The 21672-nt window shown below is 38.7% G+C and overlaps 1 protein-coding gene across 16 annotated transcripts in view; it reads right to left on the reverse strand.

The window, feature by feature from the left end:
• Nucleotides 1-21672, reverse strand: part of nfasca (neurofascin homolog (chicken) a) — a 280053-nt gene that overhangs the window by 143495 nt on the left and 114886 nt on the right. For 15 of the 16 annotated variants that reach the window (XR_009064442.1, XR_009064443.1, XM_057846452.1 and 12 more), the window contains exons 3-8: nucleotides 13770-13937; nucleotides 8546-8563; nucleotides 4091-4196; nucleotides 1797-1993; nucleotides 1297-1419; nucleotides 46-216 (exon numbers count right to left, since the gene is read on the reverse strand). Coding sequence is in view for 14 of the 16 variants with exons in the window: in XM_057846452.1 (XP_057702435.1) it covers nucleotides 46-216; nucleotides 1297-1419; nucleotides 1797-1993; nucleotides 4091-4196; nucleotides 8546-8563; nucleotides 13770-13863 (709 nt within the window). In the remaining 2 variants the exon portion in view is untranslated. The remainder of the gene's footprint in view (nucleotides 1-45; nucleotides 217-1296; nucleotides 1420-1796; nucleotides 1994-4090; nucleotides 4197-8545; nucleotides 8564-13769; nucleotides 13938-21672) is intronic. The other variant, XM_057846447.1, reaches the window with a different exon arrangement.

A 21672-nucleotide genomic window follows, 5' to 3' on the forward strand; every position in this document is an offset into this window, starting at 1 on the left:
GGCCTGTTTGTGTATAATGGAGTAACGAAGTGTGTTTCCACTTACTGGTAAGAACTTTGAGAGTGAAGGGATTCTTCTGCTGGATGGTGTGAGTGAAGTGGAAGCGAGCACTGCAGCTATAGTCATTCTGGGCATCTTGGGCCATGACGTTGGAAAAGTATAAATCTCCATTTAAACCCTTTGACACTCGCTTATCCTGTACAATCGGGCTCATCACTGAGATAGTGAGGGCGACAAAGACAGAGAAACCTTAGTCATCTGATAATTCATCAATCTATAAAATTTGGACAACTTGAACAAATATTTAGCTTTAGTGAGCGATGGGGCATGCTTTCAAAAACGGGCTGTCATGTTGTGCAGAAAAGATCAATTAATCCATAATGCAGACAAATTTATGGTTTCACAGACATCATTTTGTGATGTTTTGTACAGAACACGCTATGAAATGGTAACCAGTGGTATGCAAAAGTTATGCCTATAACTATTTGCCTATTTAAATTTTGAAGATATTGTAAATCACTGATTCTTTGGAAAACAAATTTCAGTTAAATATATCATATAGCGGATGAAGATAGGTAATATTTGAGAAGTGTAGAGGAAGAAATATAATTTATAGGATAAACAAAAAGTGTGTAGTAATTATCTAAAGAAATATAGGCTGGTGAATATATTTAGGCACCCTTGCCTTTTTATTGATTTTTTTATTACTCAAAATTTGTGTGATAAGCAGACTGACATTAACATACACACACAGCCTGTAAAGAGAAAGGGTATTTAAGGTGGCAAACGGCAATTGCCTATTTGCATCATCTCTAAGAGTGGAAACCTGGGAGCCTCAAAACAACAGTCAAATAATCTGAAAGAAATTATTCAACATTATAGTTTAGGGGAAGAATACAAAAAGCTGTCGCAGAAATTTCAGCTGTCAGTTTCCACTGTTAGGAACATAGCCTGAAGTCATTCTATCCTAATTATAATATGAAAACTTATAAATGTTTTGGTAGATTTAGTCAAAGCAGACACTGTTTTTTTATCTGTGTGATTTTGACAAAGATCAGATCACATTTGATGGTGATTTTCTGTAGAAATGTGAGAAATCTTTTTCATACCACTGTAATGTTCCAAGTGTTAAAATATCTCTGCCAGTGTAACCTTGAATTAGATGTTTTAAGTCTATGAATAACCAATTTAAACAATGCGATTGAGTTTGCTTAACTGATTATACAGGGTCAATCTAAAAGGGTGGAATTTGCATGTGAATTTTTAAGGAATTTAGTGGGGGTTTTTTTCACTTACTGCTGTTCATCCAGAAAGTAAATGGAGGAGGGAGGCCCGGAGGTGGGTTGCAGGGAAGGACGAGTGAGGAGCCCTCCGTCACCACCACTGGCTCCAGCACCTCCTTAGGCCACAGAGGTGCCTCTGCAAGATGGCAAAGAAGGGAGAGAAGAGCAAGTCGAGCAAGAGTCCAATCAATGCAAATCATTTTTAAAGAAAGTAATGCACTGACTCTATGAAGGTTCTTGAAAAAAGAAAAAAGTCCCAATTCTGCATGAACGCTTTAATATCTTATCATGCGTTAACTCACATGTGCGTTTGCTAAACTTGAATGTTTATATCTCTAACAATTTTCATTGCTCACGTCTACCAATAAATATCATTTTATCCTTAACGTCCCTTTAGGCATAACACAGATACTGTATGCATTACTGTAGCCACTGTGATCACTAATATGATCAAATTAAAGAGAGATTAGGGAAATATTTTTGAATACATATCATGTGTGTTAATATTCTTACTTGAGACCCGAAGTAGAATTTTGTTGGACATCGCCATTCCATGATCATTGCTGGCAAAACACTGGTATTCTCCTTCATAATCCTCGGGCCTTCCTCCATTACGAAAACCGATTTCCAGGGTTCCCGAGCGTTTTCGCATTGTTACGCGCGGATCTTTTACAATGTTGAAAAACTTCCCATTCCTTCTCCATGAGAACCTGAGAGAAGAAATGAGTGTATAAGAGTTAACATACTCAGGTCAAACTTTTTCGTTTTATGGAAAGTACAGCCATGGACTTTCCAGGACTGTATATTGCAGATGAAGAAATGTTGACCAATTCTAGTACTGAGGAAAGTAGGTTGGTAGAGAAGCCAAAAACTTTACTCATGTAAGAGTAGCTTTACTTCAAAATACTATTACTCAAGCAAAAGAAAAAGTTGTCATCCAAGAAAATGAACTCAAGTACAAGTAAAAACATATTTGGTGAAAAGAATACTCAAGTAATGATTAACATTGTGAGTAACTGGTTATAATGTTCGATTTTTCTTTTTTTTTTTAAGTTATCTACTGTATATGAACTGTTATTATTCTACTGTACAATAACCACATTAAGCCAAAGAAATACAACCCACAAAAAAAATCTGGCGAGAAAAACAAAAATCAACACAACTGAAGAATCATCATTTTTCCGAAGAGCATGAGTGCTCTCTAGTGGAGAAAATAGTTCCTAATTTGAATACAGTGATCCCTCGCTACTTCGCGCTTCAAACTTCGTGCCCTAAGTCCATCGCAGATTTTTTTTTTTAATCAAAAATTTAAAAAATAAAATATAATAAATAAATAAATAAATAAATACAGAAGAGCTGTCCCGAGCCGATCGCGTAGTCTCACGCTCGCTCGCTCCCTCCCTCCCCTCCTCCCTCCCTGCTCTTTGATTGTCAGAGAGTGAACTGCAGTTGCTTATTAAAGTAAACAGTGATTGACAGATGGATAAGTTATGATCATGCCAGAGACTCGACCTTCAAAACGCTGCATGCGTCAATCATCGTTTAATTTGTTAAACAGATAAAAAATGAAATAAAATAATGGATTGGGCGTTTCCTTTTTTTCATGTTTAAAAATATTTCTGTGGGACGGTAACATTTTTAAAACTTATCATAATTATTACATTTAAAGTGCTCAAAAACCATTTGTTTAAATATATAATATATAAAATATATAATTTTTAATTATACTTTGGGGAAAAAGGTCAACAAAAAAAAACATGTCTTACAGTACCCTCCATAATTATTATGAAAAAATTATTTGACATCAAATAATGTGTGTCACAAATATTAGCACCCCTAGTGTTAATACTTTGTACAACCCCCTTTTGCCAACAAAACAAGGTTCTGGGGACTGAGATGGCCATGAGAGGAGCTTGATTTTGTGTCTGGTGAACAATTTCTGTGTAGATTTGGCCATATGTTTAGGGTCATTGTCGTGCTTGAAGACCCAGTGACGACCCATCTTCAGCTTTCGGGCAGAGGGCAACAGATTTTGATTTAAAATGTCCTGGTATTTAAAAGCATTCATGATGCCATGCACCCTAACAAGGTTCCCAGGGCCTTTGGAAGCGAAACAGCCCCACAGCATCACTGACCCACCCCCATACTTCACAGTGGGTACGAGGTGCTTTTCAGCATGCGCATCTTTCGTGGCACGCCAGACCCACTTAGAGTGTTTGTTGCCAAAAAGCTCAATCTTGGTCTCATCTGACCAAAGCACATGGTCCCAGTTGAAGCCTGGGGCCGTGTGTATTTTTGTGTGAGACCAAGATTGAGCTTTTTGGCAACAAACACTCTAAGTGGGTCTGGCGTGCCACGAAAGATGAAAGTCATTTTGACGTCCGCACTCTATGTCAAATACTTCATTTTTACGGTGCTTTAAAGACACCACGTGATTGAACAGGCCTGCGTGATCTTAGAACGCCAAGCTTGAATCTGATTGGTTTAATGGAGTCTTGTGATAATTTTTGCGACATCTCACTGGTGAAACTGGTAGAGCTACCGTTGGCATCGCTGGCACAAAAAAGAAGTAAAATCTAATATGTCAAATAAAGAGGAAAAATGTAACGACGAGTGTAGCCCATAGTAGCGGCTTTTCTTCTTCACATTTAAGTACATGTGTGTGAATGTGTGCCTAATGTACAGCTAAGTAACACCAAATAAACAATGTATTACTGTTCTGTCTCACTGGTGATGTAACAAGAGACATTGTTTGCGTTTGTGTGTGTGCTGGGGGTGTGTCTGTGTGGGCGCAGTGCATTCCTTACGTTGGCACCGGGTTGCCCTTGGCCTCACATTCGATGATGATGTTATCTCTGGGGTCAACAATGTAGTCCTTCACCGACTGCTTGGTTATAGTAGGGGGCTGTCTCACTGATGGAAGGGGATGGGGGAAACAGGAGAGTGGTTACATAGCTACAATCACATAGATGCAAACACACACACGATTTTAATGAATAACTGTCCAGTTGAATTGGATAAATGCCCTTGTTATCTGTCTGAAGCTGTGCTTGTGGGTTGGTCCAAAGTAATCTGATTTGACAAACTTCAATAAATTAGACTGAAATGAAAACTGACCAATATCTCATTATTGTTGGGTTTCATTCTTCTCATTCTTATTGGCACTCTTTGTGGAGTGTTTAACTTGTCCCATATGTTGATACATTTAGAAATTCTGCTAAGTGTTTTCAGTACCTGATGAAGAGTAGAGATTGCTGGGTTTGTTTTCTGTTTAGTTGTAGTTTTTTAGTCACTTAATGAGGGTTGATTTTCAGTTATTTTTTTTATCATTAGAGCGGAGGAAATTTGTTCATTATAGCAAACTAAGACAGCAATACAACATGCTATACATTATAAATGAACAGACCATCATGTCCCCTTCCAGCTGTGTTCAGACCACCATACATATTTAATGGCTCACGAAAGACAACCCCCTTCACATAACCGAGACAACATGCCTTTGCACATTTACTTTTCTAGTTCACTGAGTCCTGCATGGCTTTAAATTGATACTAAATAAATAAACAAATACATTTCTATACACAGACCCAAACCCCAAAAAGGTTTCAGGTTTATTTGGCCTAGATATCAAAGCAAAACTTACTAAGAATTGTACTTAGAGGTCGACCGATATATCGGCCGGCCGATATATAGATTTTTTCCAACATCGGCCATTGGCTGATTAACAACAAAAAAATAAGCCGATAAGAAAGGATTTTGATCCATCCATCTTTGTGGGCAACTGTGGCTGCCGCTGACTGATGGTAGGACGCCGAAGGACCCCTCAGCAGCTTGAAAGACAAGGGTCTGCCTGCAGCCGACAGCCCCTCCAAACAACGCCTGTTGCTGGTACGGTGGCGTGAAGAATTTGTTAACTGTACTATGTGAAGTTCAAAGGGTTTTAGGGACAATCGGCCAAAATTGTTTACACTAAACTTAATTAGACACACGGGTATTGCGTATAACTACATTGTAACCTTTGCTCATAGACTTCATAATTGTATTGACAGGTCATTTCCATCAGCCACTGCACAACGCCTTCAAGTAGGGGGCTGTCCTACAGTCCACTTCAGTTATTCGCAGTCAGTCGCAACACATGCAGGGATCCTACGCCGGATTTAGGTTGAAAAAGTACAAAAGCTGTACCGCATACAAAAAGGAAGGACTGTCTCAGGAGTGATTTGTTCGAGGATTCGAGGTAATTATTATATTTTTCGTATCATGCATGCATTTTGAAATGTTGTGAAAAAAATCAATGGGAGAAATTAACCGCACCGGCATTGGCATCATTCTTCGACATATTTACGTAAAATAAATGCTAACTGCCCGTTTTTTTGTTCTTTTAACAAAGATTCGAGAACATTCATATCTATGAAGAATTCGGGGATTTAAGCATTTATTCACAAGAATTTTCTCCGGAAAAGCTCTTTGTTGTGATATGGGGGCTGCAACAATGGCTAACAGACTAGCATCGTACTTCGACATATTTACGTAAAATAAATGCTAACTGCACTTTTTTTTTTTTTTGCTTTTAACCAAGAATTGAGACTCTTTTACATCCATATTCATAAAGAATTCAGGGATTTAAGCATTTATTCACAAGATTTTTCACCGGAAAATCTGTTTACATATGGCGGCCACCACATTGACTAACAGACTAGCATCGTACTTCGACATATTTACGTAAAATAAATGCTAACTGCATGGTAGTTTTGCTTTTTGCTTGTTTTTTTTTTATTTTGTATGAGAGAATATTTAATGTTGCTTTAGCTTTTGTAAGGGAAACACGGATAGAAGGACATGTAGTTCTTAAAAGATAAATCTTAGTACGAGTTATAATAATTTGATATTAAAACCCTTCTTAATGTTTTTGTTTCAATAAAATTTGTAAAATTATTTTAACTACTAGGTCGCCATTGTTGAGGACATCGCAGGGCGGTGACGTCACATGGCCACGCTGACGGAATTCCATGTGTCACTCTTAAAAACATTATAGAAAATAACATTAAAAAACATGTCACTCTTTAATTGTGATTTAAATGCGCCACAAGGTGTCAATGGTGAGTTTTAAATTAATTAGGGATCAAGCCACTGAGTGCGTTTTGTCCCTTGACTGGCGCTATAGTTTTCCTTTAATGCACAGTGGGGTGTAAGGCAGAGAGAAAGAAGAGTGGACAGACGCGTTTAGACTCGCAGCTCGGACCACGCCGTTTATTAGCATAAGCTTCGACAACTTCTTCACAACAAACATAAGTATCATATAGTGAAAATACAACAAAAATTATATTCATATCTCTCAAAAAATTATGTTCACAAAAAGAAAAGTGCTTCAATCTGTATTAGTGAGGCCCTATTCTCACACTGTTAAACAACAATACAAAGAGAACTGGCATTCACAAATTCACAATCAAAATAGATATGCAAAATACACATAAAACTTGCTCAGACTTTGGTCAAAATATTTAAACTTTTTCGCAACTCGTTTAGCTCAACAAATACACTGGATGGCAATATTTAGTCACAATATAAAAACTATGATGCTGGGAGCCATTATCAGGAGTCTTGTTTGTTGTGAAGACAACACTCAAATGAACGTAAATCACAATGGACCCGCACTAAACGAGAAAGTAAGGCGTCAGTCGAGGGACAAAACACACTCATTGGCTTGATCTATTATTAATTTAGAACTCACCATTGTTATGGTCAGAGGCGTTGCATCCCATTTGGCAAACCAGGCAATTGCCTAGGGCCCCCAGTCACCAGGGGCCCCCAGAGGGCCAACAGATTTAGCACATGCAGCTTTACTGCACTGAGGGGCCCCTTCACTCGCTCTACATCCCTCCCCCACACACACACAAACACACGTGAATCAGAGTGAGAGTGAGCGGCGATTTGGCTTTTTTTTAATTGCCGTATATCCAAAATGAAGCGAAGTTATCCTTCATGAAGCGACAAAAGAAAGAAAAATTAAGCCGAAGAGGAGAAAAGGAAGCAAGACAGCGGTGAGTTATTGTAGTTTTATGTCCTAATGTAGTAGAAGCCGGGCACTTTGAGTGTCCTAAAAAGCCCTCTATGAGACCGAGGCATTATTATACTTGTATTAAATGTTGCTTGTTGCCTGGGCCCCCCAGGGACCCTTGCTACGCTTCTGGATATGGTAAATGGTGTTATACTTGTATAGCGCCTTTCCACCTTTTAAGGTAGTCAAAGCGCTTTACACTGTCTCCTCATGTACCTACTGGTGACACAGCACTAGGAGAAACGAGAAAGAAATTATCTTGCTCAAGGATACTTAGACGAGTTCATCAGGGGGGAGAATCGAACCCACAATATCTGGGTTGGGGAACAACTACACTACCACTGAGGCACGTCATTGATACCTTGTGGTGTATTTAAATCACTACCTTACATAGTTAAAGAGTGACACTGAAGTACGGCAACGTTGCCATGTGACGTCACCACCCCGCGACGTCAACAACAATGGTGAGCTACTAGTTTATTTTTTATGTAAAATTTTACAAATTTTACTAAAACAAAAACATTAAGAGGGGTTTAATATCAAATTATTATAACTCGTACTAACATTTATCTTTTACGAACTACATATCTTTCTATCCGTGGTACCCTTTAAGGTGTTTACTGAGTGATCCTTACACTCTAAATGTAACTCATAGCATTAGCGTAACGTTTGCATTAGCATTAGCTTTAGCATGGCGCACGTCCTCTTATACTCTCCTTTATTTACACCTCGTCATGCCATCCTGGTGGGTTTAATTATTTGAAAATAATGTATTGTTCTCGCTGGGTGTGTATAATTATAAAAAGAAGTGCTGCGATCGTTGGTTTGGGAGCACTAGACCGAAATAATCCTTTAAGTCTCAGGTCATCAATGTAAATTTGAACCTGTTGAAGCATTTTTTTTTTCTAAATGTCTTTCATCATCTATGTGCTTTAAAAAATTAAAAAATAATAAAAAGTATATCGGCCTCAAATATGGGCTTTCAAAATCGGCTTTGGATATCGGCAATTGGCTGAAAAAATTGGGGGATATCATAACGGCATCGGCATTTGAAAGTCCCATATTGGTCGACCTCTAGTTGTACTTATATTGTTATAAGATAATAGACACTTAATGTTTCTGGTAGCAGTTTCAGTTTAAAGATAACATAGTAATCACATAATTTGAGTGTGAAAAACAAAGGATGTTAACATGAAAAACTTACGGTCCGCCAGAATCTTTGCTGTTAGTCCAACGTAAAGCAACAGGGAGACAGAAAGTGTGGGCAAACTGTAAAAATGCTGTTAATTATATTAGCAACACAGAGATGAGTACAGTTGTATTATGTGACTAATCTATCCAAAGCATTGTTACACAGTCTACAACTACATGACTTTCTGCTACGCAAAAGTAACAGTGAGACTGATAACTGATTACATACCTGTTTTTAGTTTTCACATGATGAGCAAAGAGAAAGAAAACACAAACATGGTTAGTCATTTACTGTATACATTGCAAACATAAAAGAATGTAATAGTAAGCTTGTAAATATCATATGCTAACAATGACTATGCGCTGTTGAATGTCATTCAGAACACGACTTCCTAAGTTCAACAAAAAGATTCTCATTTCTAAATTATTTACATTTTAACCTAACATTTAAAATAGGGGTTGGATGATACGATAGGCTTTGCGATACAAGCCCACGATCACGATGATCTCACGATATGGTGAGACAACGATTATCAATACATTGGTCAGTAAATCATTCTACAAAACAACTAATAAACAGAAAAACAAGCTAGTTTCATCTTTCTGTTGTGAGTTTATCACTAGTAGACGTCCAATCCATTTGAAGTGGGAGGGATGGCAGCGAATGAACGAATGTTCATCCCTCCCACTTCAAACGGATTTGACGTCTATGGAGTTCAATGAGTTTAATTTGGGGGGCATTTCAAGCCACTTACTGTCGATTTTCAGTCACTTCCTGTTGATTTCGGGGCATTTCAGGGTCACTTCCTGCGGATTTTGGGACATTTAGAGGTGAATGCCTGTTGATTTTGGGTTACAGAACAGGAAGTGACCTAGGAATCTCCCCAAATGAATAGGCAGTGACTCAAACTCAACAAGAAAACACCTGTAAATGTCCTAAAATGACCAAAATGTGGCCTGTAAACGCCCCCAAAATCGGAAAGACTGGCTGCAAATGCTCTGGTTTCAAACGAACACAATTTCATTCACCCCTCCCAGTCTAAATGGATTGGGCGTCTAGCGCCGTCAATGGCAACCCTTGAATTACAGTGGTATGAAAAAGTATCTGAACCTTTTGGAGTTTCTCACATTTGTGTATAAAATCAAAATCAAATGTGGTCTGATCTTTTTTAAAATCACACAGATGAAAAAACTGTCTGCTTTAACTAAAACCACACAATCAACATTTATAGGTTTTCATTTTTAAATGAGGATAGCATGCAAACAATGACAGAAGGGGGGAAAATAAGTAAGTGAACCATTACATTTAATAATTTGTGGTCCCCCCTTGGCAGCAATCACTTCAACTAGACGCTTCCTATAGCTGCAGATTAGTTTGGCACATCAATCAGGACTAATCTTGGCCCATTCTTCTCGACAAAACTGCTGAACTTCAGTCAGATTCCTGGGATGCCACAGCATCTCAATGGGGTTCAAGTCTGGACTTTGACTTGGCCACTGCAGAACGTGTATTTTGTTCTTCTGAAACTATTCTGAAGTTGCTTTAATTCTGTGTTTTGGATCATTGTCATGTTGCAGCATCCATCATCTTTTTAAGCTTCAACTGTCTGACAGAAGGCCTCAGGTTTTCCTGCAAAACATCCTGATAAACTTTTGAATTCATTCTTCCATTAATGACTGCAAGATTGTCCAGGCCCTGAGGCAACAAACAGCCCAAAATCATGATGCTCCCTCCACCATGTTTCACGGTGGGGATGAGGTGTTGATGTTGGTGAGCTGTTACATTTTTCCTCCACACATGACATTTTGTGTTACTCCCAAACAATTCGACTTTGGTTTCATCAGTCCACAAAATATTTTGCCAAAACATCAGTTGAGTGTCCAAGTGCCTTTTTGCGAACATTAAGCGAGCAAAAAGGTTTTTTTTAGACAGCAGTGGCTTCCTCCGTAGAGTCCTCCCATAAACACCATTCTTAGCCATAGCTTTACATAATGGTATAGTTGATGTGTGCACTGAGATATTGGACTGTGACAGTGATTTCTGTAAATCTTTAGCAGACACTCTAGGGTTCTTTTTTACCTCTATGAGTATTCTGCGCTGAACTCTTGGCGTCATCTTTGGTGGATGGCCACTCCTTGGGAGAGAAGCAACAGTGCCAAACTCTCTCCATTTGTGGATAACTTCTCTAACTCTCGATTGATGAACATCCAGACTTTTAGAGATGGTTTTGTATCCTTTCCCAGTTTTATACAAATCAACAATCATTGATTGCAGGTCTTCAGACAGCTCTTTTGACCGAGCCATGATGCACATCAGACAATGCTTCTCAACAAGACAATTCTTACCAGGTGCGTGTTTTATAGTGGGCGGCGCTGCTTTAAACCACTCATCAGTGATTGGGCACACACCTGACTTAAATTGTTTGGTATTGGCAGAGGGTTCACTTACTTATTTTTCCCCCTTGTGTTATTGTCTGCATGCTGTCCTCATTAAAATATGAAAACCTATAAATATTTGGGTGGTTTTAGTTAAAGCAGACACTGGTTTTACATCTGTGTGATTTTGACAAAGATTAGATCACATTTAATGGTGATTTTATGTAGAAATGTGAAAAACTCTAAAAGGTTCAGATACCTTTTCATACCACTGTAACAGAAAACTATTATGGTAGAAGGTTTTGGTAGCATCTTGTTGGTTCCTTTTTTTAATTTGTATTTTGAAAAAAAGAAAAGAAAAAAAAACCATAAACACCTTTGATAAACAATATATCGATCCCAAGCAGGAGCATATCAATAACCTTATGGATACAAAGTATCACGATATATCACCAATTCGATACTTTGTCACACCCCTAATTTAAAATAGTTTATTTTATCATAGTCAATACCAAATAATTTAATGAAGGTTAGGGTTATGGCAAGCTAAGTTAATGGACAACTCTGCATCAGAGGGTCGTGACCATGTCTTGATAAATAATATTAACACAATTGTGTGCACAACTACAGACATAATAATTGTCATTTCTGCAGTGAAGCACATCTCCTCAAGCTTACAGTAGTTGACCAACAACAAGGGTGTTATGATTATGATTATGATTAGATAATGGTGTGTTTGTGTGGAACTGCAGGGATATATAGAAAGCACACACCATGAGTGTGCAACCACTCGGTGTTTGCCAGCCACAACCAACACCTCTCAGGAATATTCTGAATATTCTTTCCACTAACATTCTAATTTTATCAGGAAAATTTCTGCTCTAGCCCGTATAAACAAATACAACAGAACAACACTAACATTTTGTTTTAATCTTAGTTTTGATTCATTCGATACCATGACTCAGCAATAATACAATATTGTACAGCTAGAACAATTCGGATTGCTTGTTTATCTTGGAAGGGGGGAATCCTGTACTACTGTGCATATAGCTATAGCTAAACGTAGTAAATATGATTCAATTACGATTGACCAGATGCATTTACGAGATGGTACGGATAAAAGAATTCTATTTTACAGACAATAGGACTCTCATAACCTGTTCGTTACTACAATTACAGGTAGTCCCCGGGTTATGAACAAGTTCCTATGCTGTTGATGTAACCCAAATGTCCGCATAAATGGGAATGAACCCTTTAATTACCTCTAAATACCCTCTAAATCTCACGATAACTATCCAGAAGCATGTATTATATTTCATTGTACTGTCCTCGCCAAGATGTTGGAGCTAAGTACTAGCTAGACAGCCAAATAAGCTCTAAAATGACGATGTCAGACGTCTGTGTGGTTTCCTGACTTTATTCAGCTGCTCATGACATCAACACTTGCAGAAATAAAATACAATGAACTTCTATCATTTTCATCTTCAATAACAGCAATTCAAATTTCCGTTTATAACTAGTTGCTGATACAGCAATAACAGTCCAAACAAATGATTAGCGTGTATCAGTTAGCGTCCTCACATCATCAAAAACAATCACATAAACCTGTCCCAAGTATTAGACCATAATTTAAAACGCACAATAAACACTACAAAAGGTGTTAAATACAGGTGTTGCATCTTTGAATGCCTCACAAGCAACAAATGTGCACGCAGACTTGTAGCTGTATCTCTCTCACTCTTGTTCGTAGGAGCAAATGCGCTCTTCCTCGTGTGTGCGCATGCACACTTATTTGTGTGCGCAAATACGTTCTTCTTCGTGCGTACATGCGGTCTTTCTCATCATTAGTACTACCTGCTCTACGCTTCCTGCGCCAAGATAAAAGCATACATCACAAACCAAAAGTCAACATTATTAAAAAAAAAACAACAACACGTATGGTACATCGTAACCCGGGGACTACCTGTGCGTGTGAATACATACACGAAGAAATATCCAAATATCTACAAGAATTATACAAATATGTTGTGCTATGTGAGTAACTTGGCTTCAGATCAATAGAAGATCATAGGCCTTTGGTTGAAAGGTTAGGCAGACTTAGATGAAACCATAGTGGTTCAAAGCAGCTGACTGCAGTGATTGTGCGCATGTGTTCATTTGATATTTATGGCAGCTCAAAATGTAAATGCACTTCAATGTTAAACCAAATTACACTCAGCACCGTTCAGCTATTCTTTAAAAGGGAATGTATGCAAATCTATTCAGTCAAGGGTGTCCATTTGATCAGAGTAAAGAAGAAATACGGACCTATTTGAGGTCTCAATTCAAGTTGACATTCACTTGGGAATTCATTAAAATACTTATAGTACGTATAGTGCCCATTTGTTACAATGTGTGGGTGCTTGCAAACATGCTGTGTAAATGGGAGTGTGTCTTGAAATCAATAAAAACCTGTGAGTCATTTAACGTGACACACAACTGTAATACAAAAGAAGAAGACAACTGCTACATTACATCTCTGGTCATGGTTCTGATTCTCAACAACAATTGATAACATGCCTTGATACATTATGTGGTGTGGAGGGAAGTAGCTTAGTTTGAAATAAAAACACTTGTATCAGGCGGTTCTGGTACCTTGACTGGAGAATATCTTGGGGTCACTTGATCATGCAATGATCAAAAGCTTTAGGTATTCAAAATTAAATCAGTACTTATTACAGTTAACACTACCCACATTAAAATCATCAAGCTTCCATCACATCTGCAGTTTCAGAAAATTTACAATTCTTTTGTTCAAAATGTTTAAATAAACAACATAGATTTTGGCTAGTTCAAATTGATTCAGATGACTGGTGACTTACGGTCTTGTGGCACTTCGATTGTCACAGATTCGCGCCACAGCAGAAGCTGGAATGACATTAAAGCCAGGGCCAAATGCCTGCCCTGCCTCAACATCTCTACTCCCCTGATTGGCCGGTCTCACCACTGCTGACAGACTTGATGGTTCCTCGGTCAGTCACGCGGCTGACCTGTTAACGGGCACAGAGACAGATAGATTGAAAAATTGCAATAGTGTAGTGTTGGATGGCAACCAGTTCAGTGTGTACTCCCCTCCTACCCATAGTTAGCGGGGATAGGCTGCAGGACCCCTGTAACCCTCAAGAGGATAAGCAGTATGTTACGGGTCCCAAAAAACCAACCAACCATCTATGCGTATGGAACAGACAAAGGTGCATGAGGAACGAGGACACCGAGTTGTTTGTGTGCTGTCCAAATTCAGGCTGAAATATGGGTGGAAGTCCACATCTAAAACCAGGCCAGATGGCAACAGTTCCGGTGTCTGAGTTTTCAATTACTTTATTTCTTTTAATTATTTGTTTATATTATTATTTGTTATTATTACAATTAATAACACAATGAACCTTAGGGTAAATTTTGTTTCTTGTAACCCCACAATTTATATGAAAAGGATACAATTTTTTTGTAGGTACTACAGGTACAAAAGATGAATGAGTGAATGTAGTGTAGTATGTGCAGGATATGCATGTGTATGGTTACAGACTGTGTGAGTGAACGTAGTGTAGTATGTGCAGGATATGCATGTGTATGGTTACAGACTGTATGGTGGCCCATATTCACAGCTGGTCCTTGTTTGGCTCCCAAGGCAGAATAGATAGTGATTTGGTCACACGCCAAAATTTGTCCATACATTTTCCAAGATCACTTAACCCTTCCAGGGCCGACAGATGCCTACCTGAAATTGGTTGAAAGGCAAACACCTTAAACAGAACCGAAACGGGATTTTAAAAGCCTGATGCCAATAACTATTGAAAAAAAAAATACATCAGATTGCTGTTGTCTAAAGGCATGAGACTGGCCTGAAATGCGTGAGGGTGGAAACTGAACATAAAAAGTGAGCCAAAGCCAACAACACTTTACTTTTTCGTGATTGGCCAATTCAATTGAACTCAATTTAATTTCATTTGTGTGTAGTCACATTACTTGCTGACACTTCAGTGTGCACTGCTGATCAGATGCTCCACTTGGAAGATCATCGTCCATGGTCTAATTCACCTTCAGCTGGGAATTCCTGTCACATCCCATTTTTGCTACATCAATCACTCTTGCTTTCCCACGCTGTCAAGAGTCTTTCTTTTCTCACTTCATCTGTCTGATAATTGCTTGACTGATCAACACCCAGGCAACAGTAGTCTGAGAAGAACCCGTTGTTCTAAACCTGTGTTCGGTGAGTTACCCCGAAATTCCACCATCTCCGTGTGCACTGCGCTCAGCTCCGATGCGGACCGCATTCGTGCGGGCCACAATACTAATGCCCACTGCGTATGTCTCTCATGCGGTCAGTACACCCGCGGACTCAGAGGAGTCCACGTGATCAGATCAGATTGTGACAATATTTTTTTTTGAAAAAAAAATGCACCAAGGCAAATACTACAGTTTAGCTACAGTTTAAATTCCGTTCAACACACACAAAAGCACACAACAATCCATGGACGAAACCCCCGCCCACAAATCCACGCGCGCACATACACAAACAAGTGTAGCACTTGACAGAATAACACTTTTTACTGTATACTTTTCTCCGCACTCAGTCAGGTCCTGCACTTTACAACTATATACAATCGTGATGTGATTACCACACCAATGGAGCGTGGCGTTTCCGCATCAAACGCACCAATAGGAGGGTCAAGCTGACACATCATTGCGTCGCCGATAGTATTCCTAGTGACGCTACACAGTCCCTACCTAGCCGGTTAGTGGTCCTCTGCAATCACACCGTCCAGAATAAAATACCGCAAATGTAAAGAAGACTTTGGCGCAGCCGAGCACGCTCTCTTCCAGCCGGCGTTGGAGGCATCAGAGGGCCCTCAATCTGTTCCTCCGACCTGGCTTCCAACTCTGGAGTTGGTTGGGGTCAATAGGACGCGAGCCGGTCTCAGTGAAGGACAACCATCCGGATTCTCCTCACCCTCAGTACCCCACTTCCTGCGCCACTGTCGAGTGTAGTTCCCATACATTCCCCTACTGCCTATTCTTCTCACCAATGATGTATAAAGTGATTGTCAACCATCCCCACCACAACCGAAAATTCTGAATGTTCTTGGAAATAGTCATTTGCCTTCAACTACCTTGTTGACAATGACAGAGAATATACTATAAAAAGTAGCATAATAATTTGGGATGTCCCGATCACATATTTTTGAACCTGAGTCAGACTCACCTGATTTTGAGAATCTGCGGATACCAAGTCTCGGTCCGAATCCGAATTTTTGTTGTTGTTGTTGTTTTTGTTTGAACAAAAGTTCCAAACATGCTACAGTACTGTACTTTTTACAGTACTTCCTCCGCCGTTTCCGGGAGTGTTGCGGAGTATGAAACATACATTTTTGGCAATGCCATTGTATTTCTGGATAATTTTGTTAATTTTTCAAGTTAAAAAAATATATTAATTAGGCCTAAATGATATTGGAAAATATTAACATTGCGATATACAATTATATACATACAATTTTAACATATTGCCAAGACTCCACACTTACTTTTTGCATTGGTTGCACCAGCTAAAAATGTAGTCGCACCCACATTTTTCATTGCATCACCTTTAATGCCGTACTTTTAATCACCCTCCTTAACATTCATATAATTAATTCATTCATTTATCTTCTGAACCGCTTATCCTCACAAGGGTCATGGGGGTTCTGGAGCCTATCACAGCTAACCCCAGGCAGAATGTGGGGTACACCCAGCTTTTTTCTTCAGGTGCACCAACACAAAATGTAGGCGCACAGAACTGTGAGGTGGACGTGCTAATCACTGACCCACCATGCCACCTTCATAAAGTGAATTATTTTTAAACAAGAATAACGTAGAACAATGCTTGCCTTTATTAAATGCTTCATTGAGTGAGTCCATTCAAATTCACTCAATTCATTTGACGCTCATGCTATCGAGAACAGTCCCTCACTTGAATGAGTTGCCACAGACAGGTGTGTAACAAACTAAACGATGATTGACACATTTGCATCTTTGATCGTAGCGCTACCAAGCCTTCTCTCGCGAGATCAAAAATACAAACATGTCAATTATCGTTAATTTTAAGTACCAAACACCATCTGGTGACCAAGAAAAAAAACCAAGTTTGGCCACACTAAGTGAGAGGCTGGATGAGCATGAAGCAGAAAAAAAATATATTTTTTAAATTAAAAACCCAATCCTTTTCACCTGATTCCGATCCTCTGAAAAATGGCCCGATCGGCCCAAATTCTAATCATGTGATCAGATCGGGACACGATAATAATAATAGTAATACACAGCATGTCTGCTTCAAGTGCATATCAGACAATGCAATGAACTCAAGCGAACAGCCTATTTACATTTGGTAGAAGGCTTAGGTTGCAAATAACACGATAATCTTAAGCTTGTCATCAAACACAACAATTTGTTTCGTAATGTATGCGGATAACTATTAATCCCCAAAGCTTCTTTCTTATTATAGACCTACACAATGCTTAAATCCTTACCCACTGAGAAAGAAGGTCAAAAGTGACTTTCTGCTAGAAAGCAACACATGTAATCACACTAAAAACCAACCCCTGTGTACAGTATATTGCATTTTATCCCTTCCACTTCAAGTGTCATCAAAGAGCTAGAATAAGCATAGAAAACAATGGATTTTAATTAAAGCATGGATGCGATCATATTTGCCCATTGAATAGTGCAAACATGTGTGTATGTGGGGGGCAGCATGTATGAATTCACTTGAAATGCATATATGATTAGTTGCCTCTCTATAGCTGACCTAGCTTACATTCTTTATTTGTTTGCACACACATACACGCAAAGAATCACATGCACATAGATCATATAGACAAGATAAACACAAACAGGTCAACATGACAACAAACAATTGTATTGCAAAACATTACATCTGTCACAGCTTCTAGGATACTAAAAAGCCACAGTCCTTTGGAAATTTTGGAATGTGCTCTTTTTCTAATGTAACCTTATCAAGTAATATCGTTGATATTATTAATAAGTACTTTGGTTGGCAGAAAAAGGATCTGAACATTTTGCAATTATTTTAATTTTTGCAAAAATATAATCTTAAAATGGGATCTGATCTGCTTCTAGGTCACAGAGACAAACTCAGTCAGCTTAGACTAACACTACACACAATGGAACTACAGCTAAACCACGCTCCCAAATCAGAAAACTCGGACACCAACCGTAGTGTTGCCAAGGAATGTACCGTGTGGTCGTGACTTCAAACATCTTTCTTCTTACTTTAAAATTGTAAAAACCCGATGGTTAAAAGCTGTGTGGGGGGGTAACTGTAATTCCAACACCATGCCTTTTTCAAATCCTAAAAGAAAGCTTGCCAAATGCAAAGTATGGATAAAGCTCTGTTGTTGACCACATAAACAACTGAATCAACCTTTCTTAACAGCGGCCTCTCCTAAAACTTGACAGCAAATGTCCTTGGCCGCAGGCATAATGAGTTTTTCTTCAATCGTGAAAGGTTTCTTGGCTTTAGCAATACAATTCGCTACGAGGTATGATATTCTCAGTGCATTCGCTTTTGTTGGCTTTTTTGCTAGCTTTAAGCCACATATTATGCAGAATGGACATGAATGTTGCACGCTCCACTTCTGGCTCAGCAGATGGGTTTTTCCCTGTAAAAAAGCTTTCCAAAGATGTCTGTTTTTCAGTCCGCTTCGTGTGGGCTTATCATTTACAGCAACAAATCTGATGCACCTACGTTATTATTGAGGGCAAGCGCACATAGATATAAAAAAATGGATGCAAGATACCGAGCAAAGGGACCGGAAGTACCCAGTGCGCCATTGCTGAGGTGTGCCGCCCGCAGTACACCATCAACAACAGCTAACGTTACTGTTTACATTGACTGACTCTGGGCTGCTATAGGTGTGCAAAGACCCCAGTAATGGTGACCAACCACTAAAGGGCGACGTACACAAATCTCTACTCGGATTAGTCAATAGAGTGCAAAAAGCACATGCCACACTGCGGTCTTTAACAAGTTATTTATTATAGCCCGGTGGTTGGGGATCCCTGCTATATAAAACCAACTTCCTATAAGGATAGTTCCAAAACTTGCCAGAAGAGGGCATGCAGTTTAAGAATCACAAAAAACTCATACATCAGCCCTGCGGTGCAGATTTAACATTGCTAATTCACAAAGGCTATGTCAATTCCCTTCCATTATTATTCATGGATAAATTCAACATTAGTTTATTTTTCAGATTATACAGTGCACCGTCAATTAATGAGTATCTTTTCATAAATAAGATTCACCCAATTATAAGGCATACTGTTGTGGCAAGACATTGAACTCAGACATTTTGGTTTCGGGTGCGAAAAGAGAAAGTCCGCCGATTTTATTTGACAGCGTGGTTTCATACAGCCCGGCTCTCAAGCATTTCAAAATAACAAAAACAGGACACATCTGGATTTCATTTGGACTTAGCAAGTATAAGGTGCAGGCAATGTTCCCTCTGATTTTCATGTGTCTGAGCATACACACAAGCTCACTGAGCACACTGAGGACCACTGTGAGCAAAATCAGATGTGTACACTGATTTTTATTAATTGGTTATTAAATATTTGCTTTCACCAATGAAGGCTCACAATAAAGTATTGATTGCTATAATAGTATGTTCCATAATTGATTGCAGTAAAGAGACATTTTAGTGATTGATAACTATTGACATGTTTAGTTCTTGATAAAACTGCCTTGTCATTCTGACCGGTTTAAACCGGCATAGGTTCGACATGTTAACTTCAAGGACAAGCCACAGACATTGAGAAACTAAACTGTCTGGGACATTTAAGAAATCATATTGTTGCATTTTATAACTTGCCAAATGCTATTGCTTCATGAAATGTATTTGATGAGATAATTATTATATATTTGCTCTAATCAATTGCTGCTCGCTATGAAGAAATGCTTTTGCTCATTGTTGCTCAAAAAGAAGGAATGTTTTGTCTTGAAGAAGCCTTGAAGAGGCCTCTTGCCTATTCAAGGACAGGCAAAAGAGGCAGCTTTGCTTTGTTGAAATGTGCTGACACACATGTATATAATTCCACCTACATGCACACACGTAGCCAAAAAACACAAGAGGTGTCCCCAGCTTGCTTCCCCTTTCCCTTTTAGGGCAAGACACCGTCTGTTGCTAGGGCCATCCCAAATAAAAAGCGAGGTGAAGGAGGGAAAGTTAGAAAGCTGAAAGCATAAGCTGTATAATTTCCCCTCCTTCTCCTTGCAAGCTTTTCAACTAAATTGAGTACCTTTTCTCCTTATTTTGTGTAATATTATAAATGTCTACCTAAGGATTCGTATTTGAATTTAACATACGCTGTGGCCACACACACACCAGTATCATGCCTGTTTAAAACCTTGGATCATATAACGTCACATGCCTTATTAAAACAATCAAATTACAGCAGCAACGTTCATTAGTTTCAGTATCATTGATTTGGCCCACTTAAAATGAAAAAGACAAAAATCGTGTTGATTATGAGATGTCAGGGGTGAAAGTGTACCAAAACCGGCCGTAACGCAGTTCCGGCATTAGTTTCAGGGCCGGAAAGCCATCCGGCATATGGTGCTTTGATCTCGTAAATATGATGGCAACTGTCAAAACACTGTTTAAAAAAAAAAAAAAAAGAAGAAAAAACTGCCACGCTGCCACACACGCATCTCCAAAAAGAACAATCTACTAACGTCAGATTTACATACAAAAGTGTTAACTACAAGCCTACTAAAGAGCTTGTGTAGCGTAATACGTTTCCCCCGATATTTGTTATTCATTTATTTATTCTACATTGTTCTGCCCAGCATCTCTTTGTGTCTGACAAGTCTCGTCGCTAAACAGAAAGCAATGCAGGCAGCAAAAAAAAAAGTTGTGTTGTTGATAAAGTTTATTATATTTCATTTTATTTTATTTGGGACGTTCAGAACGTCTTCTATGTTAATGTGCACTTTGGACTTATTTTTGTTAATTTATGTAAGGCTACTTATTTATTTCCTTATAATAATAAAAAATTTTTTTTTTTTTTTTTAAAGCAATGCTGCTTTATATTAAAAATATATTCAAATTTCACTGTGCATAATGTCATTCATTTGTACTTATTTTTGATAATGTATGTTACTCATATCTTTATTATTTAAAAAAAAGTCAACGTTTACCTTATCTTTAGTTTTAATGTGTATATACTATGTTCTTGAATAGTCGCAGGGCACAAGGAGACTAACAACCATTCGCGCACTCACTCATATCTAGGGACAATTTAAAGTGTTCGATCAGCCAACAATGCATGTTTTTGAGATGTGGGGGTAAACCGGAGTACCAAGATAAAACCCACACAGGAAGGCCGGAGTCCGGGATTGAACCCCTGATCTTAGAACTGCGAGGCAGCCGTGCTAACCACTCTGTGTGTGAAACCTGTTGTGTTTTATTGTGTGTTATATTTATAACTTTGCCAAAAGCAGTTTTTGGATTTCAGTGGTTTTATGAGGTTTACTGGCTGGACACTTGTTGGGCATTGAGTTACGTTGCAGAATGGTACAGAAAACAGTATTATTGTTTAATTAACTAGATTACATCAGTTCTAAAATTAGATATTAATTAATACTATAGCGCTTACACAAATTGGCAGCGGAAAAAGGCTTCAGCAATTCAGCACAGGAGTCTTGCTCACTTTTCAGCCTTTATTTTTCTCCAC

This window comes from Corythoichthys intestinalis, chromosome 9 (assembly GCF_030265065.1).
Source record: "Corythoichthys intestinalis isolate RoL2023-P3 chromosome 9, ASM3026506v1, whole genome shotgun sequence".
In the NCBI taxonomy this organism is placed as follows: Eukaryota; Metazoa; Chordata; class Actinopteri; order Syngnathiformes; family Syngnathidae; genus Corythoichthys; species Corythoichthys intestinalis.